Genomic DNA, 26,892 nt, shown 5'->3' with positions numbered 1-26,892 from the left:
ACATTGGGAAGTAAAGATCACATCTTTGAATAGCTTAGAACCCACATCTTTATTCTCTGATGCCAGAAAACATGTGAAAGTCGCGTGGTAATGCGTACGCGCCGGCGCTACCATGCCGAACTTCCCGAAAAGAGCCCCCTTTTCCACCAAATCTCGCTGCAGCGGCATCTAGCCCGCTGTCGTGCTTTAGCTGCAAGCCTTGAGAGCTTAAAGCCTGAGGATTGGGCACTTTGGCCAATGATATTTCGCTCAGTAGTGGATGGGACGGGAGGGAATCTCGTCGGTAGGCTGTGCTGGACAGGGACATCCTTGCCTGTGGGTCCGGCAGGGATGCCCATTTTCATGAAACACGCTGCACAAGGCTGAAAGGTGAAAGACGAACATTTCCAGCCCAACTTTTGGAGGTTTCATGCACAATATAGTATCAGGCTCCTGCCATGAAGAACGTTATGACGACCTAATTGACAGAACCCTCATGGTTTACTAAGTCTGCAGGTCAGATCTGAGGACCGCCTGTTGAGTTTGCCCTAGATACAGGATGGAATTACCCGGACGGAGATGAATGCGCCGCAGCTAAAACGTTTAGTGGATACGACACCAGCAACGCGAAGGATCACAGCCTTACCACTAGAGGAACATCCAATTTCTTTCTCTCTTTCAGTCTCTTCAATAATCCACACAACGCTTACACTTGTAACGGTCCTTACACCTTTCTTTTGCATATGCTGGAGTTCGCTGCATCGCACCTCTAATGCATGGCGCATACTGTCGTTACCTTAGAGGACTGATCTTGTGGGGGTTATTGGTCTGTGCTTCAGGTAAGCCTCTCGGGGCGTTACCCGCCTGAAACATTGGGGCTTGGGGAAGGTCTGGGTCTCAAGACATGCTAAAAGACACCAGCATCAACTACCAACAATACATCTTCATCAACGTCAAGTCCTACTTTCTCTAACTCGACATCATCATCGACCACTTCAGTGAGTTCGTCGATCAGTCACAGCTCGAGCTCTCCGCTCTCGCAATCATCTTCCACCGTACGGACAACATCTTCCTCAACTTCAAAACTTGGAACTCCCTCGACGGGTTCTAGTACGGTGATATCACCCACTCAAGCGACTGTCAATACCACATCAGTCCGGACGCCAAGCATCTCATTCACTGCCTCATTCAATCCTTCTCGAACAGGCCCGCGTTCAGGATCGCGCTCAGGATCAGATGGCGGCTTCCCAATCACCACAGGACCTCATGGTACGAATCCCTCGGAACCATTCCCTAACTCCAATGTATCGTCCACCGGAAACTCGACTTTGTTCCAGTCTTGTGCCAAGGTTGAGGACAAATACAATGACTGTCTCAAATCCGCGTTCCTCGCAAAGTCAATGTGTAGTGAGACTTACAGCAGGCCTTCTGAGTGTCAGGATGTCCTGCATAATCACTGCTTGATTTGGGTAGACATAGTTGATTTACTCTACTGGCCAACGCCCTATGACACCATCTCTAATGCTACAAAGGTGGCCCCCATTCCACGGGCGGCCCCTACAAACTTGGTATCAGACGGCTTTACTTTTGAGCCAGAGTCAGCATACCTAGTTTATAGTAATGCGAAGGCAATCTTACCATATAGACATGACGTCACAACCACGGGGTCTTTCTATACTCACCTGACAGTTCCCTATCCGGCTGGTCTGCTGCATACGTACTATAATTGCAATCCTACGCCGGCCCATTTAGAGGTTTGGCCTTGGACAACGATCAACTATCAAGACTTCAACCAGCCTCCTAAGTGGAGCGTTGTGTCTACTCAACGACCATGTCATCTGTTCTCAATGGATGGCGACAGCTTGCGAGACGAGATCTTCCCACCATCACAGATCGCAACCCAGTATACGGATTATGTCAACAAGCCTCTTATTCTTCTCCCCTCACCACTGACTGATGTCGATCCGGCATGGAAGACCTGTGCGATGGGTGATACCAATCTTGGGGTCTACGATCCTCCACGGGCAATCGTTCCTACTTCCGCAATGGTGGCTACGGCCGCAATGACGGATGCGGCAGAACCTTCGAAACCAATGCAGCTCGTTCCGCAGCCTGCCTCTGTGATTTCTGATGCGGCACCGACGCAGACAAGCATAGTGGCGGCATTGTCTAATGGTGACAACATTGTTGGTATTTCTGGTTCAAAATCTGGTGGACAGAAGCCAGATCCCCAGCAAGGCTCAAATGCGCAAGACCAACAATCGAATACCTCTGGAGAGTTTGACACCTTGCCGAACAAGAACCAAAACGAGCCTGATGACGTGGACAATCGCTCGAACAATAACCCGGACACTCCTTCAGCCACGAATAGTCAAATAAGTGACCAAAGTGCTGGGAACGGCAAACCATCAAGCAGCAAAGGGACAGAAACCGAGGTCTCTTCGCAAAGTAATGGGGCTGGATCTACTGATACCAACGATAAGTCTCATTCAGATCCGCAGAAAGAGCTCGGCTCAAACAACCAGGACTACTCAGTGGCCGACCATATTGCATTCGGTATTTCTGGCATGTACCCCAGTCCTAAAAGTGATCAACCTGCCAATGACCAGCCTACGCCAAACAAAAACGAAGAGTCTTCAGCAGATAAAGGTGAAGCTCCCTCGCTGAACAAGAACAATCATCCAAGCGATGTGCCAGCCAAAGCCCAAGCCCAAGGACACGCTATCCCCTCTATCATCGTTGGAGGCCACACGGTCCAACCTGCAGCTAGCCAAGGCCTCGCAGTAGACGGCGTCCATCTCAACCCCGCGACCCCAGTCACGACAGCAAGTAACGTACAAATATCCGTCGGTGCCGCTGGCGTCGTTCTCGGCGGCAACACCATTGCCGTCCCATCCCATGATTCCACAGTCGCAGCACCTAACATTGCCATCGGCACCCACCACATCAATATCATTCCTAACGCTGCCGCAGGCCATCAGCTAGTCATAGACAGCTCCACACTCCCCGCCGGCGCCAGTCAAGCTACAGTAGGCAACCATATCGTCTCCCTCGTCAACGGCGCACAGCTTTCCGTCCTGCCAACAACACTGCCCTACATCCCCCTCGCCAACACCAACTCCCCATCAACAACCTCACCCATCGTATTCCCCGCAGTCGGCCTTATAACGCCTCAAGCACTCCCCAACAGCGCCATCTCCCTCGCCGGCACGACCCTCTCAGCCGGCGGTCCCGCAGCCACCGCATCAGGCACGCCCATCTCAGTCCTCCCCTCCAACGCCGGGCTAGTCATCGGCTCGCAGACCGTGCACCCGCAACCCATCCCCACACCTCCACCACAACTCGGTCTCGTCCTGAACGGCACGACTTTGACGCCTCTATCTGGCTCTAAGGTCGTGGTGGCGGGGTCGACGCTTTCGCAGAATGGTCAGACGGTCGCTCTGGGTAATGGGGAGATTTGTACGCTGCGGAACGGCAGTGTTGGTGTTGGGGATGAGACGTATCCGCTGCCAGTGGTGGTGGCTACTGCTTCTACTCCTGCGTCGTCTGTGGAGTCGAAGATCCAGAGTCTTGCGAACGGGGATGTTGTGTACCAGGGCAAGACGCTGGAGAAAGGTGGACCGGCGGTCACGCTGGCTGGTGGGGAGGTTGTGTCTTTGGAAGGCAGCGGCAAGTCGGTCAGTGTGTCGTCTACTTCGGTGGCGTCTAGTTCAGCTGCGACTTCGCCGGCGAGTGGAACAACGGCGGCGCCAACGACGAATGCGAGCACTTCTTCAACTTCGCAGAAGTCAGCTGCTACGACGTCTGATACGGGTGTCTTGGGTATGGGTGCTGTGCATGATTCTGGTAGCGGCAGCGGCAGATCACTGATTGTGGAGTTGGAGCTTTTGATGATTATGATTGGGGCTGCGGTTTGGAGCTTGGTATGATTTACATGGCGCAGGCATGGCGGACAGGGAAGGTAGAAGGAAAAATTTGGGTATAGAGTCGTGAATTGTACATAAGCAAGAATAATGTAATGCCATCTACCTTAAACAGTCATTGTTTACAAGCCGGGGCAGGTTGGTTGGGTGTACTCAGGGCTTTTCTAGATGAATCACATTTCTAAACTTATTAAGAAAGGCTTGAAATCGATTCTTCAGTGTTTCAACGCTTAAATAACGCTCAATTAATTTTAAAATTTGTTTGAGTAATGTTCTTGATATATTGAATAAGATGTGAAACATTGAAGGTTATTCTGTAATAGTTGTACTCTAATATGAAAAAAAGATTTTTTTTGTGCGGATTTAACGGAAATATGATTCATCTAGAAAAGCCCTAAGTAAAAGGCGGTCCGTATATTGTATCCTTTACGGGTATCTCTAGGACTGGCTCGCAGGAAGCTTGGCCATTTTGGGTTAGATGCTCTTGGCAGCGACCACCCGCCTTTTTGGTGCATGATGCGCGCAAAAGAAACATGCTTCTTTGACCATTGTTGGTCTTGCACGCGGTGTAGCCTGTGCTCACTTGACTTGCTGCTTTCATTATGTCCTGATGATCCGAGTGGCTCCTCGCGCGGTATGATAACGAAACTTAATTGGACAAGACAAGATAAGGTTGAGAGAGAGACCTAAGCTTTGATTTCTTTCTCTGACTAGCACCTTGTATGTGATATGTCAATTACCAACGGAGAGACAAGATTGAGGCCCTCAGCCGATTGAGGTAGTAGCAGAGACCCGTTACTCATCATGACTCTTAATTTGGACTTTGATGGCTCCTGTGCGTGGATCTGCCGCCGTCTTGAAGGCCTGAACGGCTTCGTCGATATTGAAGCGATGGGTTACCAGCTTCTCGAGTTTGATGGTTCCGTCTTGAACCAGTCGTATCGCTCGGGGCCAAGTATTGCAATATCGATATTGGTACTGTAAGTCGATCTCTTGTGTACTCAAGCGCATGAAAGGGACTTTCATTTCATTCTTACCAACTCCGATGACAAAGACTTTCCCCCCAAATTTGACACTCCATACTGCTGCATTGATTGAGGATTCTACGCCCGTACAATCTATGGCGAGTGTGGGGCGAAGACCTCCGATTGCCTCAATCATGCGGTTTGCGCTCTCTTCGGCACTTTGATCTCTGACGGGCTGAAATACTTTTACCTTCGGAACCAATTGTTTGGCAAAGTCCAGCCTGCCAACATCGATATCTGTGATCAAAATTGGTGTCGCGCCAGCAGCCTCACAGCAAAGCAGTGTGACCAGTCCAATCGGGCCTGCTCCGCAAATGAGCACGGGGTCCCCTATCCTTAATCCCGAACGCTGTATTCCGGCCAAAGCTACACACAGAGGTTCAAGCAACGCGCCATTCTCGTAGCTCATTTCTCCAATCTTGTGGCACCAAAGTGCTGGATGATTCACGTATCGTCTGAGAAGCCCGTCGATTGGAGGTGTACTCAGAAATTTGACATTTTCGCACCCGTTGTACCTCCCACTTAGACAGGGTTCGCAATCATGACAGATGACGTTCGGCTCAATTGCAACGCGATCTCCAATCTTGAGTTGCGTGACTAAAGGGTGCGTGGCCAGAACTATGCCTGCAGACTCATGGCCCAGAATATGGTCGTCTCCGACAATCATAGGACCAATGCAGCCTTCTTGCCAGAAGTGAACGTCAGATCTAGGCGTCAATCATCAGCTACTATAGATGATACTAATATGATGGATCTTATCCTACCCGCAAATGCCAGTGGATTTGATGCCAACTGTCACTTCTCCAGGCTTAAGCGTGCTCCCCGAAATGACCTCATCGACAGTTGGGTCACATTGGGCGATCCACAGCTCATGTTCAGGATTCGTGAACACAGCAATGTTTGGCTCTAAATTATCCATGAAAAAGTCTACAAAGTGACTTCAGATGCTCTGCTTGGCCTGAGATGGTGCAGAAGGCTCTCGAATGGATGTTCAAAGGGGATTGCGAGAGGAGATGTACAGAAGGGAGGTGGGGCCTTCACAACGCTAATGTCTCACTCGGGCAAGGTGAATTTGTGCTACTGATTGCTGATTCGTCCCTATATGCATGCAGCCGGCGAATCTATTGGAAGGAGCATGTGAAGTATAAGGGTCTGTGCGGGGCGCCACGAGCCGGTTTCTATTGCCGGTTTTGCTAGCATGCAGGAAATGTAAAAGTGTCATACCTTGAAGCACGTAAATCAGCAAAGGTTGCAATCAGCTACGAGGATTCTCTGTCGTGGTTCATCTGCAAAGTGGCACACTCTTATGACCTTCTCTGTCAGGCTCGAGAGACTCCAATCAATAACATATGGAGCCCTCACCGCAAGAATTACAACTACGAAAGTTTACGCCGTGACTAGGGACTTGGATCACAGCAGCGGAAGCGACGGCCGTTTACCGTTCGCATACGGCAAATCAAGCTTTTCTCCAGACTGTTGGCTTTTTGTCATCCTCAATGGCGGTCTCCTTGCTCCAGTCTCCAGGAGCCTCTTACCCCCAGAAGCAGGCCGTTGCTCATTAACCTCGAGACCACGCTTGATGATAGCAAGCTCATGCTTTTTGCCGAAAACTATGTCTCCTTTACTCGTCACATCAACCATCAGCTCGGTACTAGTGCTCATCCAGTCGGCAGGAATGAAGAAGTGGCGAACATGATGTTCAACAGCAGGTCTCGAGAGATTCATTGAGCAGACCCAGCCATCCTGATGGAGATATATCAGTCGATGCCCCAAACACCCGATCAGAGACCGTATTGCATCGATGATTATATCACTCGTTGGATCAGCAGCGACCTTCAAAGCCTGGGCGGTCAGAACAGATCTTCTCCATAATACAAGCTTTTTCGACGTAGACAGGAACCCTGAGAGCTCTTTGAAGGTGGTTGCAAGGTACTTATCTTGAATGCAAGGCGTGATAGACTCTATTGAGTGTCCGTGAAGCATTGTGCCACCGATCTGTATGCCCTCGGCGATTGTACGTCTCTCGAGGCTGTCCCACCCATAGATGAATGCCCTATTATTACTTATCATTAAGAGGGAGTCTGGATCGGCCGGATCATTCAACCATCTGTGCGGCAGATGCTCTGTCCTCTCAAGACTTCTCAATGGCGGGGTTTCATCAAGCGAAATCTTCAAAAGAACGTCTTTGCTGGCCGACGACACTAGCACTCGTGTTCCTTGCTCGTTACTCAATACACCTTCAACTGCCACTCCAATTCTATAATCGACCGAGACTTTGCTAGCCTCCCAAGTCCCTTGTTTAGGGACTATTACATGACTCATTAGCCGACTGGAGGCATCCACACTACTTAGAATCTGGCTACTTTCATGAAACATAAGCGCAACGATAGGGACTCCTTTTGCATGACTGAGTAGCTTCTGAGTCTCCAGCCCAGACTGGGTGTCAAAAAGACATATCGTTCCATCTGCCCTGCCGCAGAATATGACTGTACCGTCAATATGGCAAGTCAAAGCTGAGATCATGACGACTTCTTCGGATGAATCCAACTCAATCTCTTGTGGGGTTGTGAAGACAGAGATTGTATCGCTATTCTCCTCGTCCTCATCCTGTCGAAGAAGAGCTGGCGGATCCCAGATTCTGCATTCAGAACCTCTAGTTTCCAGTATTCGACTACCGTCTGCGCTAAATGCTAATGATCTGATGCTGGACTCGTCAGATCTCACGCAACACAATAGCCTAAGCGTTTCGAAATCAAAAAGATGAAGTGTGCCTACTGAATCAGCCGCCGCTAGTGTACGTCCGTTGGGAGAGCTAATAAGAATCTGCGCATTCGCCTTTGTAGTCTCCTTCACAGTACCTGCATCGATATCAAAAATTACCAAATCGCCATCTGAGTAGGAGGCAGCGAGGAGCGTTGCACTAGGATCAGCGCTGAAGGCCAGACCACCCGTGACGAAATTCTTGACTCGTCTGACAACTGGAGAGTTGTTATTTGCACCTCTGTCCTTGCTGTACGTGTCGTAAAGTGTATTCCTCTCAATATCCCAGATCACTATGTCCTGACCTCTATACACTACTGCCAAGAGACTGGTTTCTAAGTATATTGCGGCAGCGATGGGCCGACGATAAGCGTGGTTTTGATGACCTTCTTCGTCCTCGGTCCAGTCTGCGGAGTCGCTCACAAAGCCAGTCGTAAGGTCCCATATCATGAATTGATTGTTTCGTAGGGCTCCCAGCAGAAGTCTATCCTCGTCGGTGAAATTCAATGTCAGACAGTCCGCTGTAATGTCGAAGCGCCAAAGTTGATGCCATAATCCAACATCCCATAATTGAATTGTCTTCATGCCCGCAGACGCGATCACGCACTCTTTCAGGCCAAATCTCAACGTCCTGACTGGTTCTGTATGATTCAAAGATTTTATCTCCTGACAAGTCACGTTGTGATAAATGATGAAGCACCCACTGGATGCTCCAATGGCGAAGTAATTGTCACTGCAAGTCAGTGCGGCCAATTGTTCACCTGGACGACTTAAAGTGGCTAGACAATCATCCCAGGCCAGGGTGGAGAGGCCAAGAACATTCAGACCCCGTCCTGAGGCCGCGAATCGCGTCTTGAGAGCGCTCTCAGCTGGGCAGAAAGGCGGTATATGGTGATAAATCGATGAGGGTGAGTCTAACAAATTTCTCCCAAACTTTGCTACGAGTCGAACAAAGTCTGTAGCCCAGGAATCCAAGGTAGCAAAATCCTTTCCAAAAGGCGAGACTGTTCTTGACCTCCGGCGAAGATAGTGTCTCAAAGACCTTCCTGTCTGAACAATACAACCCAGGTCTGGAATGCGTGCTAGGTGCTCAATCCAGGAAAGAACATTCGGCGAATTTAAAAATTGCGCAATCTCTAAGAACACCTCGTCGTCTGAAGAAGAGACTTGATGTATATGTTGATGAAGTGCGCTACATGCGTAAGTGGAGAACGCAGACCGTGTCTTCCCGACGTTATTGAGACTGAGCTTGCGCTGTCGCAGATCTTTCATCTCATTACCATAAAGGTATTGCAGAGAAACCATTGTCAAACGCTTATGGCCCGTTTTCTTATTTACCGCGAACTCGGAATCAATGTCATTTCGAAGTAAGAAGTCTCTGGCGGTCTGATGCACCATGTGCACGCGCAACTTAGTATCCACATACACTAACTCGCCACAACAAGCAGCGATAGATTTTTCAATCCTATCTATTCCAGTTTTAATGTCGAGCTGGAGAGCATGATATAGTTCCTCGGTTAACAAAGGTCGGGCGGAACATACAGTCCAAACGAGTATTGCCTTTCCAAGTGTCTTACCATATGGCGATTCTGACATTGAGTCAAGTATCCTAGAATATAGGGAGTCCATATCTGAAGGCACCTCCTCAAGTACATTGAAAACCTCGGCTGCGGTATGGACCTGCTGCAACTCTTTCAGAACAAGTCGGACCCACAGGAAGCATCCAGCGGACTTCTCCAGGATCGTCGTAAGCGTGTTCTGACGATCGTCCTGATCAACTGTTGGAAGACAACTCAGATTTGCTTCTAAATATAGTGAGATGTCCATCTTGGTGTCATCCTCCGAGATTTGATCCATGGATATTTTTGATTTTGAGGGTATCATGGATCCATACGATTCGTAACTCATTCGAGACGTCACTACGATGCGCACGTGGAGCAGTTCGCACACCTTCATGAGTAATGGAATAAGCTCGGAATCATTTTTACATTCATCCAAGGCGTCTATGACCCAATAGGTAGGACCATTGAATTTTACCTTTAGTATCCCGTCAACATACAATTTGCGCCAGAGCGTGCGATAGTCTGCGTGAGCAAGTCGGTCGTTCTTTCTGCAGATCTCGATGACAATGGCCAAGACTTCGGTGTTCTGCATTGCCATCTGCCAGGCCATCGATCGTAGCAAAAACCCGGTCGTTGCTTTCATCTTATCGCCGTGGTCAAAGAAATGAAAGCTACACTCTTTGCCCAAATCTTTCAGGCGCCTGACAACGTATCCAGAAAGTACTGTTTTCCCTGTTGCCGGCTTCGCACTGATCCAATAGATATGTGCATTGGCAGACTCGTCGAGCCAATACTGAAAAGCCTTCTTGGTCTCCAACCATTCGCAAGATCCAGACATCCGTCGGGCTTCGGCCCCATGAAAGTCGTCCTCAACAGCATCAGTAATGTCAAGTAGATCGTCGAGAAGATTGCGCTTTTCCAATTCGACTTCGTCCCCAACGGGATCTTGCTCATCTCGAAGGCAATCAATATACGAAGCAATGGCGTTACGAAGCGTTTGGTAATTTGGGTCAGACTTATCACTGTACTTGCAGATCTCGCGATGATTTGCGTTCATGTACGCTGTCCGTTCGTTTGACAATCCTAGTACAGCTGAATCTTTGTCCACCACAAGACCTTTTCCAAGACCACAATATATTGGTAGAGTCTCATAGAACGAGAAAAGCTGTAAATCTTGGCAGGCATGGGAAAACTCGTCGTTGGTAGATTGCGTGGCGATAGAATTACGATGTAGATCTTGCACAAATGGTCTTGCGCCATGAGCTAGATGTAATATCCGACTTAATAGAGCGGCCAAATCAGAACCTCTATGAGGAGTCGCAAGGAAGAAGATGGCGCGGACACGCTCGGCAATCGAGGAGAATTCGGGAAACTGTTGGGCAAGAACGAAGGCTTTCTTTATGACGAGGCCTCCCATGCTGTGTCCCACGAATATTATCGGCGCCTTTGGAACGCATTAGAATTCGAAAGCCTCTTGGAGGTCTGACAGTGATTGAGGAGAAAGAAGAAGCTTGAAAGCTTTCTTCAAGTACATCAGGAAAGTCTCACCTTAGAACTCCGTGGGATGTGGGGGCAGTCATGAATTGATCCAAGAAGCGCTTTCGCAAAGTCGTGAATATTCAATATGCTCTCCTTCTCCCAATTCGAGCTGTATCCAAAGGTGTGTATTCGAACACCTTGGAAGCCTTCGTCGTGTGGAAGCCATGCTTGTGGCCAAAAGAGAGATCCTTCCGCCGATTTCCAGGTACTACGGGATCCACCTCCTAAACCATGAACAAACACCAGGTCGGCAATAACTGGCTCAGTTGACTCGCATAGAGTGTCCAGTCCTAGTGCACCCTTCGAGTCCTTAGTGTCCACGCTGCCACTGCCCTCACGCTTTGCAAAGGTACGCGAGAGGATCGAGCGGCTCGGGGAAGGAGACGCCATTGGTTATTCTAAAGTACCGCGCGACCTGTGTGCACACCTATAAAGGAGAAATGTTGTGACCATTGGTAGATGCACTGCCTAATTATGAAGGCTATGGATCATGAAGGGTTCGCATCTCGCGAACAGAGGCGATCCTAGATTGTTCAGAATGATCATGCGACCGCGGGCACACGATAAGCAGAAAGATGTAGGCACGGACAAACTCGCATCGGCGAGGCTGAGAAGCAATGAAACCAAACGCTAACGCAGAGCCAGGTGGGGGCTGCAGATTAATTCCCTAGAAAGCAGCATAGCGGCTGTGTGAGCGCTTCGCCAGGGGACCTGACTGGTGGATCGAAAGATTCTGCAGGGCTTGAGGGTGTGCTGAGGCCCGATAGCGTTGGTGCTTCGGGTGAGCTTCCTATTGGTCATATGGCAGTACAAACAGGTTTCAATATGTATTCAAGGTTATACAAGCGCTTCGCCCCTCTTTGCAACCTTCTCTTATTTCCCGTTAGCTTATATCTACCTTCTCAGGCCGTACTTTACATCGTGCCATGGCACAAGAAGATAGGCCCCTGTTTTGGAATCGGGTGAATGAGGTGGAGGAGAGATGGATTGAGTCCGTGGACGACAACGTCTTGGCGAGTGCGTACCTTCTCAGTTTCAATGATAGTGGTGGATGGCCTGCTAACGCATGATCAGAACTACCGGAAGGCACACAAGTCGTTGGCGCCTTTCCTCATGGCGCCAGCTACTGGACAAGGACGGCTGAGATTGAGACGCAACAGGTTGACGGTTCATCCATGTCTTTCTTCGTCAAAGTCTGTATTCTAGCTTCTTTGGCAGATAATGGCTCCGTATGGTAGGAGAGGCGGCTCATGTGTTGTAGGTCGCAAAAGGAGACGTCGGTCTAGCCATGGTATCTGGAGAATATGTGTCCATGTCTGAACTTCACAAGACGATTCCAGACGCAACGCCGGCTCCTATTGGCTGGGGAACGTACAGCTCAAACCCAGAAATACATTTTTTCCTCTGTCATTTTATTGACATGATCGACGAAATTCCTGGTGAGTTTCAGTATACCCCCCAGCAAAACCCAGATTCACCATTTCCATCGACTATCCAGCATTAGCAGCATCATATCGGCGTCTCTTCTAACGGCAGGATCTTTAGATATACAGGCATTTACCGCAAAGGTTGCAGAGTTGCACACCAAAGGCGTTTCTCCAAATGGCAAATATGGGTTCGCAGTTCCCACTTTTATGGGCCAGATGCCTCAATATATTACGTGGACTGATTCGTGGGAGGAATTCTTTACGATTACCGTGCAGCGCTTGATGTCCAATATAGAAGAAAGCCAAGGAAAGGACCCAGAACTCAGTGGCTTAATGGCTCAAGTCGTTGCTAAAGTAATCCCACGATTACTCCGTCCATTGGAGACTGGCGGCAGAGAAATAAAGCCACGCCTAGTACATGGTGATCTGTATTCCGGCAACGTATCCGTGGACATTGCTTCCACTTCGCCAATTCTTTACGATGCTACTTGCCTGTACGCCCATAATGAGTGTGAGTCGACTTCGCTAGATCATTTGTATCAGTACTGAATGACCAGGGGACCTTGCATCATGGCGATTAGCTAGGCACAAGATTGGGCGACCGTTCATGAAGGCTTATTTCGGACATTTTCCAATCGCTGCTCCTGAAGAAGATCAGGATGATCGAAGCTTACTATACTGCCTGTGAGTGGATAAGCATACGGAAGTATGTCTCGTGTGATCATCACGCTTACCTAGAATGCAGAAGATGGGACATGAAAGGCATGGTGATCTATCCTGGAGATGTGCGCTATCGAACGTAGTACGTCAACCCCTGACTTATAATTTGTTTGAAGTCGGCCTACAACTAATACTGTCATTTTATTTTAGCTGTGTAGATGCTATGCGGACTCTGATTGAGAAGTTTCCAGGTGGCTATGAGCGTTGGGCGGCTGAGAGGGGCGAAAATGCACCTCCTCCAGAAGGCCTACAACCTAGTATTTGAGCGAGATGAACCGTCAGATCAATCTCGAGGGCCTGACTGCGCCCCTAGCTAGACACTGCTAGCATTTCTTGTTTCGATCCCAGATATGTACAAGTAAGTATCTTGAGCCAGAATATTGGAGCCACGATATGGCCACATACGCTCGAAAAGGGAGAGCCCAGAGTTGAGGGCCGGGCAGCAGCCGGGCATTGCTACGCCCTTTTTCTATGCGTGAATTGATGCCTCACGTTTTGATTTGTGGCTCTGATGGCACCGCCCCTCACATCTGCAGGGTCCTCTGCAGCACCAGCGCATCGAACCACAGCCTGTTCTCAGCCTTTCTAGGTTGCCCTTTGAACTCCTCACTCTTGCTGCTCCGGGTTGATTTTTTCTTGACTCTTGCTCTGTGACAGTGCTTCGCGGTCTACGCGCTTTCGAGTGGCATTTCATCCTGCTAGATATCAAACACAAGGGCTGAAATACCCAACCTGGTCGCCATGGATGGCGTCTCCGGCGTCTTCGCCATTCTTTCTTTCAGTATACAGCTCGTCGATAGCATTCACAAAGCCCGCATATTCCTGCGAGAGGTTCATAACGCGCCAGAGGAGTTAGTAAGACTGGTCGACGAACTGGATCAATTTGAAGAACTCTTGAGATCGGCACACGGCCTCATAGACCTGCAGACGAAGATCAGCGGCGTGACTGGGTCGATTGAGAGTGTTGAAGGCGCGCTTCGCCGCTGCAAATCAATCGCTGATAGACTGGATGCTTCTATCAATAAAGTACAGAGCTACTTCAACGTTCGAGGTCGAGGGCGCAGGACTTGGGCCTCGCTGAAGACGGTCGTGAAGAAAGATGAAATTGAGCGGTTGTGCAGACAGATCCATGATAACAAGATGAATCTTCAGACTGCGCTTGTGATCAATTCTAGCTATATCCAGTGAGTTGCTGTGCTGGCTTGCTGAGTTGGTATTGATTCGGAACTAGGCTGCACCAGGTGATCTCGACCCGTCTTCCGGTCATTGAAAATGAGCAAAACCCTGTATCGGCAGATTTAGGAAAGCCTACATCGTGTATCGTGGACTTAGGCGCTAGACCAAACAAGCAGATGGTAAAGATTGTCGAGACAGATGTCTGGAAACACCAGACATTCTTCGGACATAACAGACTTCGAAAGAAGACCCTGTTTGTTGGTACGCAGCGAGAACCTGTCCGTGAAGAGAGATGTTTAACGATCTCATCGAGCTTTGCTGGCATGGCTTTCGAAATGCGATATTGTGGTAGCTTCTTCCAAATACCAAGAAGTGTGACCTTCTATCAAATCTTTGACTACTGGTCTACGGAGTGGCGATCAATGACCGCCCTTCTAGACGACATAGAAGCTTTGAAGCAAGCCTTAAGTCAGCGTGAGGTATCACCGTTTGCAATGAACGATTGGGGGCAGACTCTCCTTCATGAAGCGGCTATTGCCGGTAGTGCTGAAAGCTGCTTACTATTAATTCAAATTGGGGTCGATCCGAATCATACGGATGACTCAGGCTTGAAAGCATTTCCTAGCGCCCATCAACCAGGAAAGGATCTGGAGGGAATCGTGCGAGTATTTTTATCAGCACAGGATGATCTTTCTTCTAAAAGTGTCTGCTCGTTCGTTTTTAATTACTTTTGGTATCGTGAGAATGTGGATATGCTCCTGTCTACATACATGTCCAGGTATGGAGACTCAGACAAGTCCCAAAACACAAAAATGTGCAACGTGGCGTTTCTAAGAACCGCCCTTCGCAATTACGGAAGGGGTGACGACATGAACTGGCGCGATTCAATCCGTAGATGGCTTTGCCACTGGGAAGACGTGCATGCAAGAACGGCGTGGGATCCCCATTGTGGGACGTTCACACTTCTGGATGATCTTTTCATGTTGCAAGTTGATCCATGCCAAGCTGTACTTGATGCACAGGAGTGGCTCCTTATCCTGACGGAAGCTGGCTACGATGTCCAAGCTTACCTACACAAGGAGAGAGAACTCCATTCTGATCAGAACTTAATGACTTGTCCAACTCCAGATGGACAGCAGCAACGTCAGCTTGTGTTCGAGATCAACGACAATCCAAGAGTCTATTGGGACTGGTGGATCGATCCTTTGTCTTCTTCAAGCCTCGTACTCCAAGAATTTCGGTATCTTAATCCTTATCATTCGATCTGGTCCCTTGATAGAGACGATCAGTGGAGAGAGGTATGGCCGTATGCATATCCCTCCTGGTCAGAGAACTACGAGCCAGGTCACGATGAGTATTTCGAGGACGTGGAGTGTTGGCAGCAATACGATGAATGGTGCCAGGATCTCGAAGATTGGAGATTGTGGAAAGGACGTGTAGATAATGTAGCACTCCGACATGCTCGTCAAGCGAGGAAGAAATACTCAAGCTACTATGGAGACTACGACGAAAAGGCGTCAATTCCAGGCGCTTGGCCGGAGAAAGCACTTTAGGATGAAATGCTTAGAGCTACAACTTCAATCAAGAACCAATAGATATTCCTGGTTGAAGCTCCCTCAAAAAACCAATCTTTAGTGAATTTAAGCGTACTGATCGTCAATGTGTGAACGCCTTTCTCAAGCTCTAAGGGTAAGAAGAGCGAAGTAGGGCAGGCATTTCGTGGAGGCAGCAAGATACTCAGTATACACTAGATGGGCATGATGGTGGTGATACTTGGACAATGTGTAGCATGATTGGAGAGCGGCAGTGCTCGTCACAGTGCTGGAGAAAGGGAAGAGCACTTGATATCTGGATGTATGAGGTAGAAAGAGACCTGACGCACAGCATATCAAAAGGACTTGATCTTTCAGTTTATGAACTTCCCACAATCGCATTCGCCTGTGGCCTGTGGTATCTGAAAGAGAGTCCAGCTATCTTCAAATATCATTTGAACGTTTTGGTAGCGAAGGTGTTGAGAACTTACCTTCCAAGAGAAGCTTCAAAGAAGGCACGCAAGCACCATGGACTCAGGGGCGTGGGACTAACCCCGGCGCTAGTGCCTATCACCGAAAGCCGGGCATCATCCTCCCAGCATTCAGCGATCTCGCACGATTTTGGGTCACGATATTCCCTCATTGACCATGACCGCGACTCGAACCAGACCCTCGACTCTGCAGGCACCGACCCCTCCAACACTCTCTTTCCCCACTCTGACAATCACATCCACCCCACCACCCCACATACAGACACAATGCCCCACGAACCCTACCAAATCACACCCATCCCCCCTCCCTCCACCAGCGCCCTCGCAGCAGCAAAATCCCACTTCCTATCCCCCTCCCGAGCCTCGAATCCCCCAGACACCACACTCGTGCCCCCACCTCTCCTCGCCGCCCTCCAGATCCGCTACGACGTCTTCGTAGACGAGCAGCGGTGCGCGGCAGCCGAAGAAATCGACTCTGAAGATTCATTGAGCCATCACTGGGTGCTGTACGCGCCCACCCCCCTACCACCTCGTCCTCCTCCCCGGTAGACTACGCCCCAGCAGCCACAATCCGCCTCATCCTCCCCTCCTACCCGTCACACCTGCATCATCCGCCAACTGGCCCCGCGGCCCCCTCCGCCCCCTCATCCTCTGCGCGTTCACCGCCCACAGCCACGACTTCTCCGCCGCCGATATCAGATTTTCTCACTGCCTCCACGGGTGACGGGCAGAGGCCTGGGTTCGGAGTGATAGAGCACCCCAATTACGCCACGTCCAAGATCTGGGACCAGAAAGAGCCGTTTGCGAAGATAGGGCGGTTGGCTACGTTGAAGGAGTTCAGGGGGCGGGGGTATGGGGGCATTGTGGTTGAAGAGGCGGTGAAGTGGGCGGGGGAACATGCGGGGGATGTGGTGATGCAGGAAGGAAAAGGAGAGGGGGAAGGGAGGCCGTGGAAAGGGCTGATCTGCGCGCATGCGCAGGTGGTGGTGAAGAAGTGGTATGAGAAGATGGGGTTCGAGGTTGATGAGGGGGTCAAGGTGTGGATGGAGGAGGGGATTGAGCATGTGGCTGTTTGGAGGAGGGTGGGTGTTGGGAATGAGGTGGTGATGACTGAATGATTACGAATGAACTATTTGAGCAGCTATAGACGAAGAAAAGCATTCGACATGAGTTTGATCCCCTTCGAGGGTTCAATGACAGCTAAGCTGAACATTTCATGAACTTTAGTGTCTTTGGAGATGCCGGCATCTCATATCGTCACTCAGACATTTATCTTGTTTGCTCCCCATAATTCCTCCTGCCTCACTCCTTCCAAGCTAGTACTCTTGAGACTCAGCGCAACAGTAGCACGATCGCTGTAAATTAAGCGGAAAGTTACAGCTGTCTTCAATGGCATGGTGCTTTGGAAAAAAATCACCTGTCTGTAGCCACTCTCACAACCTCATTCCACCAAATTGCTGCTCAAGGGCCGTCGCTCGCGTAATGCCTTCTGCAAACTCGTGACTTTCGCCACCCACAGGTGCACCGCACTCTGGGCATAGAGCATTTTCCATAGGCGCGCCGCATTCTCCGACTGTGAACTACAGAACGATTAGTCGCAGTCTTGTGTGTCAACATGAGGGCTAGACTTACTGGATGTCTGTTGACACAGTAGTACCAGTGACCAGTCCCCAAGAAATCTTGAGCCATTGCATCGTAGACAGCCTGCATTTCTGCACTTGTAACGATGGTGTAGAATGTGTCCTCGCGAAGCATTGTCTCGACCTCTTCGATTTCAGCAATCTTGTGCGCTGTCCTTGGGTTTGAAAGGGTTATCTGTCTTGCTTCTTCAAGCTGCTCTATTGCGCTTGTCAGCAGCTCTTCAGCTCTGGAAGTGTCGGAAGGTGCGCTTCGCTCCAAGACAGTGAATTTGGCGAAGAGCAGTCGACAATCGACTGCAATCATTGGCTGAGTCTATTGAAGCGCTTCTTGTGCGAAGTGTAGGCAGTCATGACGGTTCTTAGAGAAGTCCAAACTCAATTCAGCTTTGAGCCATGGGTGGAGTTTCTCTTCTCGAGGCTTGTGCTTCTGAAACACATTTAGAATATCGGATAGAATGTCATAATCACAACGAAGGAGCAGAGCTGATGTCCACAGGCTTGCTCGAGTCTGTAGCACTGACATATCGAAATTAAACGAAGAGGTGTGGCCAAATTCCCGTGCAGATTTTTCTGCCATAGCTCTAACACGAGCAAAGGGCTGCTCATTTGGCTCTACTTTTTGTAGAAAGTGCTGGATCTGGCTTCGCAAGCGCAAAAACTCACCAAGCCGATGAGACAATCCAGTCAGTCGGCGCACGGTATTTATCTGTTGATCTCTTCCGCCAGTAAAGATGAGGATAGGTGTCGGAGAGGCTACGGCACGGATTGTACTCATCACAATGTCCTCTGCATCCCTTAGTTTCTCTTCCTGTTGCTTGAGCATCGCTGTCAACGGCACAAACTCTGCATTTGACCAAACGATGAACTTCTTCGTGGCTTCGTCAAGTAACGCCCGCTTCTCGACTCTGTTGTAGCGGGTGATATTTCGAATCGAGCCACGGCACTGTGGACAGCCTTTCGACTTCACGGATAGAGGCTCTGGTCCAGGGAGTCGTAGACCAGTAATACGACCATCTGCGTTCAGCTCGTAATATGAAGATAGTTCCATCAGTCCATCCATACTCTCCACGGTGATAATGTGACCACATTTCAGGAACACACAAAGATCATCAGCCAGGTCAATCTGTGAATATGTTTTGTATTCGAGCAGGTCTACTATTTGATTTTTGACGTCCGAAGCGGCGCAGATGTGGCAATATTTTGATGATGGACACGTCTCGCCGCAGACTGTTGGACACTGATGACCACACGAAAGGGGTTTCTCGCAGCGGCGGCTGCAGGGTAAAATGTCACAAGGAACGGCACATGCCATTTGGCAAAAGCCTTGATGTTCGCACCCATTCGCGCAATCCGAACAACACGGAGAGCATGGTTCGCTGCATTTCTTAGGACATTTGCTATGGGTGCACGCAATGTCGCAGCGCACGCGACAAGGCGGACATGGCGCATCACCATGACATGAAAACATGCACGAGTGTTGACAGTTTTGATACTTGCGTCCGCATTGGCTCATACACTTGACGTGCTCCACGAAAAGATTGCCATCGTTTTGTTGAATCCGACAGACAGCACATCGAGATCTGCACTCGTGGCCACAAGCAAGAATGGCTCCACATCGTACCCCACACTCGTAGTCTGTATTTGCGCTCCCTGTGCCACACTTCACGGTAAAGGTGTGGCCACAAGGACCTTGAACTTCGACTTTGGCAGTACAATTGACGCTGTTTAAGTCCAAAGTGCGGAAGCAGAGTACTTCGTCCTGTGTATGACCACACTTCAGCTGAACTTCTTTGACAGGCTTCTTGCAATTACCGCATGGCAACCCGCAGGTTTTCGGACAATCATGATCACAATTCTTGTGACGCCTCGGGCATGGTGCCATGCAAGGCATAGATGCGCAGCGTTCCTGTGTATGACATTTATATGTGCATGCATGCCCACACTCGCGTCTGAAATTACACTGTCTCGAGCATCCTCCTTCCGGAGCTTTTCGTTGGAAATCCTCGGGCGTGGCGACTTGGATGTGCGTTTCGGGGTGCTGTGGGCAACACAGCGACAAGCTAGATCCTATTTTTTTCTTTCTCTCGAGGATATGCAGAACTTGGTCCCACATAGAGATGTGACGTGAGGTTTTCGAATTGCCAATGATGAACATGCCATGTTTGGCCCGAGAAAGCAAGACATTGATGCGATTCTTAGTTCTGAGAAAACCGCAATTGTTGTCTGCATTGTTTCTAACCAGCGAAATGATGATGATGTTCCCTTCTTCGCCTTGAAAATTATCTACTGTAGCGACGCGTATTGCCTGCCTCAGATTTCCTTTGCGACTTGATTGACTAGCAACATTTGAGTCAAGTAGGCCTTCTTTGTCAAGCTCGGTCATATCTCTATCACTGATTTTAGTAAAGATCTCTGCCGTGGCGGCAAATAGGTTCCGAATTTCATGAAGCTGACGAACGTAGGGTGTAAGAACGACAATGTCTTCCCCTTGATAGTTCCCTTGGCGAATTAGATGAGACACCAAAGAGGTCACTATCTGGACTTCGAAGAAATTGGAGTGAGATGTCTGATTGGTATTTGTTGGGTTTGATTGGGATTCGTACTCGTTGTGGTCAAACCAGAAGAGACGATCGCGGAGACCAGCCACTGATGGGTAATCCATCACGGATTGGTGGTCAAGTAGCTGAGGATAGATGGTTTGCCTGACTAGGTCGCTTATCAAAGGATCCATGCGCCGCTGAGTCTGTAGGTGTCGTGCCGGAGTTCAGACTCCGGCAGGGTGATCATTCGCTCGAATAAAGACACATCTAAGGAATATCGCTTCCCAAGATGATGTTCGAGCGAGAATGCGTGGTTGACCAATCTCGGACGAAGCTGTTCATGATCACCAATGAATATTGCATGTTCGATGGAAGGCATCAAGGCTGTTAGAGTATGTGCTTCCAGGATCTCCCCTGCTTCCTCGCAGATCAAGACTTTAGGCTCCAGTCTTTTCAAAAGCCCAATGTTTCTAGCAAGCCCCGACGTTGTAAGCCCGATCACATGCGCCTGTTGCAAACATCTCAGATCTTTCTCTTGAATACACGTCCGCAATTGTTGCTCCACATCAGCATATTGGTCAATGACATCGGGAATCTCCTCAAGCAATTCCTTGCGAATGGCAACTGTCCAATGAGCATGGAGCTCGCGACGCTCCTCGTGGCTCATGTTGTGTAATGGGGTCTGTTTCAACTCGGCGATTGAGCGATTCGTCGCTTCAGATCTTTGCTCTGGAGTCTTAGAGTGAAGCCATTGGTCAAGAGCATTACCATAGCGATTTGTGACAATCTCAAAGCCTTCTGAGTCTTCTGATCTGTTCAACTGCTCATAATGCATGTTATGTGATGATTTGAGGAACTCCAATATTGATGAGAGGGATCCAGGGTCATGGAGCCGAAATAACAGGTCCTCAATGGCGTTTCCATATGTTTCTAGCTTAGTGTGTAGCTCCCACGCTGCGTGTTTTTCGGTCTTAGTTTGCTCCATCTCGCTAGCTACGTGGCGTAAATTCAGGGGTTCTAGGACGGTGGACTTAGATTGACCACCAACTCTTATGATTTTCTTTATACCATCGTCGACGAGGTGCTCCAGAAATTGATCTAGAGCATGGTTGGTAAAGCATCTGTAGGAGATTAGTCAGCAGTCGCAAAAAATACCCGGTAAGCCAGGGTGCCAAGGGTGCCCACATGATAATAATCGGTCGCATTTCTGCTTGCTTTCGATGCTGTAGCAAAACCTTCACCAGTTGCACCGCCACGTAAGACTTTCCTGTTCCTGGAGGGCCCTGTATGAGCGCAAAGTCTTTGCACAAGGCTCCAACCAAAGCCCTACATTGAGCCCCGTCAAGTGTCGAACGCTTCTTCAAAGCCTCAATATCGAATGGCTCTCCTTTCTGAAGTAGTAAGGACTCGCGATCCTGAAGTATAGTTTTCAGATCGAAAGCAAAACGTGGCTGGTGTGTGTACCTCGGCCATTGCGCTTCCTTGTCTTCTGGCCGGACTGCAGCTTCGGGACAGAGTTTTGAAGGAAAGGCAATATCTTTAGCAGCGCTCATTCGCTGAAGTGCCTCAAGAGTGGGTTGAAATGAAGGTAGTAGAATACCCGGAAATTCGACCAACAATTGCAAGCTCGCCTCAGGGTACAATGCGGAGCAAATGTCTTGATTTGTCAGATCGATCAATCGCAGCGTGACCGTAGCCCTCAACGAATCTGTCCATAGGTCCGAATTTTCTCTCCGTTGCGACTTCACCTCCTCTGTTCGCTTCCTACCATCTTCTGGGGCGGCCACAGAAAAGAACAACGTACGTCCCTGAGAATTCACCAAACAGACAAGAGCATCTTTCTGTAATGATCTGGACTCTTCCCACCACTTCTTGCGCTGGGCTTCGCTTGATTTCAGTAAAACTCTAGGCTGATCGAATTGGGCTATAACCTGTAGTTTATGCCTTTTGTCACAGTGAACGTGAGAAAACGCGACATTGGAGTATTCACGAGCGCGCAGTCGCCGTTTGATGGCTTGCTTGTCCTGAGCCCCCCCTCATTAGTACTTCTTAATCTCTCCACCACTGTCCGCACATGATCTCGCAACTGGCCCACGTTGTCTTCGCGCAAAAGCCTGAATTGATAATCCAGCAGACCACATATCCCGCTCTTGTGCCACCCCTCGGAGTCTTTGGTAGGTAAGTAGTCTGAACTTGTGCACATAATTTCTGATTGGGTTGGTAAAATTTTGATGTCTGCAATGTTGGCGTGGTCATTATTGTGGCGAGGTCCATATTTTGAAAGATGTCCTGGGAAAACAACGGCTAGACCAAAAGAAACATCGGGCCTCTTCCTAGGTGTTGCGTCCTCTTCGATTGGTGCTAGATTTGCACCATAGTCTAGGTATCTGCGGATCTTCAGCATAGCTTGGCAAGCGCTTTGCTCCAACAAAGTTCCAGAGAAAGATGCGAGTGCTACATCTAAATGAATCTGGAGAGTGTCCACCACAGGATGCAATCTTTCGTTGACCGATGCCGTCTGACAGGATTCCAAGAGCTTCGCAAGCGTCGCAAGAATGGTATCAGCCCAGTGGTATATCTCTTTTGATGATTCCGCATCCTTTGTCAAGGAGGACTTGATCTGGAGAGTCTTTGCAAAAGCAAGAAAGCATTCGGCCGCTCTGTCCCCTCGAACCCCGTACAGAAAATTGAAGATATCGCCTAGATGTTTCTGCAGCACCAAAGACGATCCGACTTTGCGATTTGAAATGATAGAGAGGAAAGGTAGAACGCTGTCACTAAAAAGCGCGCAGCGTGTTTCTTCCACATTATCCGAGATATCAAGGTCGAGTAGTTCTTGTACACGTTTGAGTCCTTCCTCAGACGCTAGCTTTCTTATGACTTGCTGCATCATACTTGTTTCCCCGGAGGACACATAGTCAAATGCCTTTTTGAAGAGATCCGCTCTTTTATCATGGTCCAGCGAAGGACCATTAGGCTTCTTAGTGAATAGTTTTAACCATGATATCAGTTTTTGCTCGCTCTTACTTGGCTGAGCCTTAGGCTTCTGTTGCTGCGAAGGTCTGTCAACCATGATGAGCTGGCTCACAGAAGCCGATGCGCTCAATCTTCAACGAAGCTTTCAATCGCAAAGACTGGCGAGGTCTGCCTCACTGATGATTGGTATGGTGCGATGTGTATGAAGAAGTGATAGAAACTCATGTGATGACGGACTGAGGGAGGAACATAAGACATTGCATCATTTCCCGTCCCTCATCACTGCCTGTTGGTGAAGTGTCGTTAGCCGTATCGACACAAACAGCAACTTCGTAGCAGCCAATCGGGCCAGTGACGTAGGACCCTGCATCAAAGCTACAAATTTCTGACCTGCATTATACGCAGTGAAGGAAACAACCGAAGAGCTGCCTCACTTATCACCCTGGATCCAATTGGGCGGGCCATGGCCGTCGGGCACCAGTGAGCGCATTCGAGTACTAATTGTAGATGAGTAATATAGTCATGTTGGGGATGGACGAAATAGCTTTAACAACATATTGGAATAGCGCAAACCCTCCAGACTCAATCGACAGCTCTTGAGAGAAACTGACATATTGGTCGCTTGTGGCAGGACTAATTAAAAATGCTCGAAAGGAGCAGGAACGACTTGACAAAATTTCCGCCGCATACTTCCAGGTAGAAGTACTCATCTTCTACCTCAGAGTCTCAGTGTGTTGCCAGATTAGACTGGCTTATGGTTGGCAACCTGTACATGAAGGAAGTCTCTGTGATCGTTCTGTTGTTGCATGATCCTTTCCATAAGAAGAACAAAGTCGCGTCCGAACCCCGATTAAGCCTCCGACTTCCGGGCAATTAGATACTCTGGAAGTTCCCAATGTTCTACTCGTCAAGAGCGAATTAGATTCTACTGTATCTTTCACTTGAGATCGTTCCACAGAGGCTGTCTTTTGATTGAGATTCAACAGGGAGCATGGAGCCATCATGGTCACCTCCTTCCCCACCCATAGAGTCCACCACACAGTCCGTTCGATCAAGCTTGCTAATTTCTACCGATGCTTCCATGAATATTTCGTGACGCACTTACCTTCTTCCTCCCTCCATCCTGACTCTCGTGCCTCCTCAGGTCCTGGTCACCAATTGCCACGGGCAGCGTCAAAACCGCACGATTCCACATCCGGCCCCTCGCCTGCCCCGCTAAGTGGCACACACAGAGACACCACGGTCGTTCGCATTCCTCTTCGCAGCGCCAAGCACCACTTCGGGGCCTCTGTCTCGAGAGGTTCAAGACCCTACAATGAGGATGCATACCAAGCTGGTGTAATCAATGTGCCAGCATTCGCCAACAAACCTCCGGCAACCTTGACCCGAGCCCCGCCGAATAGCCCATTACAGGCATATCGAGAGCAGCAGAGGAAGCAGCAAGAGGAAGCCACTGGCACCAAAGACGGTGGCGAGGGTCAAGGGGCAGACAGTGAGAGTGGGGATCCACAAGTCTTCTACTTTGGGGTCTTCGACGGACATGGAGGGACACAATGCAGCGGATACCTGAGTAAGGAGCTACATGGCGGCATTGAAGATGCAGCCAAGCTCTACCGCCTTAAATCGACACTCAGCAACAGAAGAGCTACGGTAGGTGAAGAGCAATCGACCACTACATCCACCGTCGCAGCCACCAACAACAATCCATCCCACCCGGACAAACCGAACACCTCCGACCCTTTCGCCAAAATCACAACTCCATTGCTTCGCTCCTACAAAGAGAACATAGGCGGCTACTTCCGCCGCTTCTCCTCCGCTTCCCTCACCACCACCCAGCCCGGGCCCTCAATATCCCAAATTCTCACTCACGCCTTCCTCCAAGTCGACCTGACCTTCCTCCTCCGCCAAATCCGGCTCGCCTCGCTCGGTACCTCCTCGGACGAACTCCCCATAAACCACCACGACTCCCTAACCCGCACACTCCCCTCCCACCTCCAACACCAAGACAAGCCGTTCGCAGGAGGCTCCACCGCCTCAGTAGCCCTCATCTCCACACCAACACCCACCCCATTCTGGAACCCTGCGACCTCCTCCAAGCTCCTGACCGCCCACTGCGGCGACACACGTATCCTCCTCTGCCGCTCCTCCGACGGTGCCGCAGTCCCCCTAACCACGACGCACCACCCCAGCACACCGAGCGAAGCCTCCCGCCTCCGCCGCTTCGCCAGCTCCTTCATGACCGACTCTTTCGGCGAAGAGCGCTTCACAGGCTCACTAGCCAACACACGCGCATTCGGGGACATTGGCGCCAAGAAGATGGGCGTGAGCGCCGAGCCCGAGATCCGGCTTACTGAGCTCGGCAAAGGGGAGTATGCGTTCTTGGTGCTGGTGAGCGATGGTGTCACGGGGAATTGTAGTGATCAGGATATCGTGGATATTGTGAAAGAAGCACGGACGCCGGAGGAGGCGGCGAGGAAGTTGACGGGCTTTGCGGTCGATATTGCGGCTGGGGGGGAGGATGGAGCGGATAATTGTACGGCGCTTGTTGTGAGGTTGGGGGGATGGGAGAGGAGGAATGAGGGTGGAGGGGGCAGCATGGGGACGAGAGAGGAGAGGGAGTGGAGGAGACGGGAGGCGGGTGAGGGGGAGGAGGGGAATGACTTGATTTGAGGCCTCTGATGGGTGCATCGAGTTAAGGAATTACCGAGAAGGCGCAAGGGTGAAGGGTTATTCGTCGTTGATACGAATCTTTATGGATATCATTAAAGATGTATAGTTTGCTTGCGCGGGTGAATATCTACCAGAATTGGAGTCTCAGTCCCTCAAGAAAGATATCGACTCCTAACGTACATGCATGTCAAATCCACGCACAGCCAAAAAGAAGGGGCGCCGTTAGCGCCGTGCGTTCACCCACCATAGCTATGCAAAGCGAGTGACCAAGTCGATGGCTGTCCTCTTCCAGTATCATACGATGGAAGTGAGAAAACCACTGCTCCTCCCACAGAGCCCGCGCTATGCGACCAATCCCCATATATCCTCTCATATAACCCCTTCATATCGTACACAACCCGCTTCATGCTACCCCAGCATCTCCTCGTTGCTCAGACCTTGCCTTCTTCGCAAGCAGCCTATCAACCCCTCTTCTTCCCCCTCTCGCGCCTCCTCTTCTCCAAATCTCCTTCCGCCAACCACCTCGACGCCTTAACCAGTTGCACCACATTCAACACCTGTTTCCCCACCATAACGGGCGCCGACACAGCCGCGAACACCCACGGCCAGAAACTGTCCATTTTGTTCGCGCGCGCAAGCTCCATTGCCCATGCAGATCCTGGGGTCGCGAAGAGTGAGATGGACGGGTGAGCGGGTGTGCCAGGTTGGGCGGATTGCGCATCAGGAACGGCGGCCTGGGGAGAAGATGGAGCGGTGAGGAGGGAGGGCGAGAGGATGGGCGAGGAGAAACTGAGGAGGTAGAGGGAGATGAAGAAGAGTTCGTTGAGGGCGCAGAAGATGAAGAGGACGGTCTATTCGAACCATAGCAGTCAGCAACGCCTTTGCCCTATGATTTCGGGAGCCAAAGACAAGGAGGGGCAAGAGGGATGAGG

At 49.9% G+C, this 26,892-nt stretch overlaps 9 protein-coding genes across 9 annotated transcripts; 4 read left to right on the top strand and 5 right to left on the bottom strand.

The window, feature by feature from the left end:
- Positions 1-1,826: 1,826 nt before the first annotated feature.
- On the top strand, positions 1,827-3,908 carry KY384_006692 (uncharacterized protein; the record flags this gene model as incomplete). Its single annotated transcript, XM_044815186.1, has 1 exon — positions 1,827-3,908. The coding sequence occupies one exon, from the start codon at positions 1,827-1,829 to the stop codon at positions 3,906-3,908; it is 2,082 nt and encodes a 693-aa protein (XP_044668286.1).
- A 789-nt stretch (positions 3,909-4,697) lies between these two features.
- On the bottom strand, positions 4,698-5,846 carry KY384_006691 (uncharacterized protein; the record flags this gene model as incomplete). Its single annotated transcript, XM_044815185.1, has 2 exons — positions 4,698-5,634; positions 5,692-5,846. 2 exons carry the CDS (start codon positions 5,844-5,846, stop codon positions 4,698-4,700), a joined length of 1,092 nt encoding a protein of 363 aa, XP_044668285.1.
- A 491-nt stretch (positions 5,847-6,337) lies between these two features.
- Positions 6,338-11,178, bottom strand: KY384_006690 (uncharacterized protein; the record flags this gene model as incomplete). The annotated part of the gene is made up of 2 exons (XM_044815184.1): positions 6,338-10,645; positions 10,798-11,178. The coding sequence occupies 2 exons, from the start codon at positions 11,176-11,178 to the stop codon at positions 6,338-6,340; spliced, it is 4,689 nt and encodes a 1,562-aa protein (XP_044668284.1).
- A 536-nt stretch (positions 11,179-11,714) lies between these two features.
- On the top strand, positions 11,715-12,764 carry KY384_006689 (uncharacterized protein; the record flags this gene model as incomplete). The annotated part of the gene is made up of 4 exons (XM_044815183.1): positions 11,715-11,820; positions 11,863-11,975; positions 12,050-12,159; positions 12,293-12,764. The coding sequence occupies 4 exons, from the start codon at positions 11,715-11,717 to the stop codon at positions 12,762-12,764; spliced, it is 801 nt and encodes a 266-aa protein (XP_044668283.1).
- A 912-nt stretch (positions 12,765-13,676) lies between these two features.
- On the top strand, positions 13,677-15,664 carry KY384_006688 (uncharacterized protein; the record flags this gene model as incomplete). Its single annotated transcript, XM_044815182.1, has 2 exons — positions 13,677-14,119; positions 14,167-15,664. The coding sequence occupies 2 exons, from the start codon at positions 13,677-13,679 to the stop codon at positions 15,662-15,664; spliced, it is 1,941 nt and encodes a 646-aa protein (XP_044668282.1).
- A 1,903-nt stretch (positions 15,665-17,567) lies between these two features.
- KY384_006687 (uncharacterized protein) lies at positions 17,568-18,078 on the bottom strand (the record flags this gene model as incomplete). The annotated part of the gene is made up of 2 exons (XM_044815181.1): positions 17,568-17,714; positions 17,767-18,078. 2 exons carry the CDS (start codon positions 18,076-18,078, stop codon positions 17,568-17,570), a joined length of 459 nt encoding a protein of 152 aa, XP_044668281.1.
- Positions 18,079-18,087: 9 nt separating this feature from the next.
- On the bottom strand, positions 18,088-20,436 carry KY384_006686 (uncharacterized protein; the record flags this gene model as incomplete). Its single annotated transcript, XM_044815180.1, has 3 exons — positions 18,088-18,929; positions 18,989-19,171; positions 19,290-20,436. 3 exons carry the CDS (start codon positions 20,434-20,436, stop codon positions 18,088-18,090), a joined length of 2,172 nt encoding a protein of 723 aa, XP_044668280.1.
- Positions 20,437-20,492: 56 nt separating this feature from the next.
- KY384_006685 (uncharacterized protein) lies at positions 20,493-23,387 on the bottom strand (the record flags this gene model as incomplete). The annotated part of the gene is made up of 3 exons (XM_044815179.1): positions 20,493-21,435; positions 21,470-22,245; positions 22,305-23,387. The coding sequence occupies 3 exons, from the start codon at positions 23,385-23,387 to the stop codon at positions 20,493-20,495; spliced, it is 2,802 nt and encodes a 933-aa protein (XP_044668279.1).
- A 905-nt stretch (positions 23,388-24,292) lies between these two features.
- On the top strand, positions 24,293-25,960 carry KY384_006684 (uncharacterized protein; the record flags this gene model as incomplete). The annotated part of the gene is made up of 1 exon (XM_044815178.1): positions 24,293-25,960. The coding sequence occupies one exon, from the start codon at positions 24,293-24,295 to the stop codon at positions 25,958-25,960; it is 1,668 nt and encodes a 555-aa protein (XP_044668278.1).
- Positions 25,961-26,892: the final 932 nt, after the last annotated feature.

Source organism: Bacidia gigantensis (assembly GCF_019456465.1).
Source record: "Bacidia gigantensis strain McMullin 20006 chromosome Unknown contig_249, whole genome shotgun sequence".
In the NCBI taxonomy this organism is placed as follows: Eukaryota; Fungi; Ascomycota; class Lecanoromycetes; order Lecanorales; family Ramalinaceae; genus Bacidia; species Bacidia gigantensis.
Note: the sequence above shows the minus strand (reverse complement) of the source record. Positions and strands in the feature narration are given on the sequence as shown.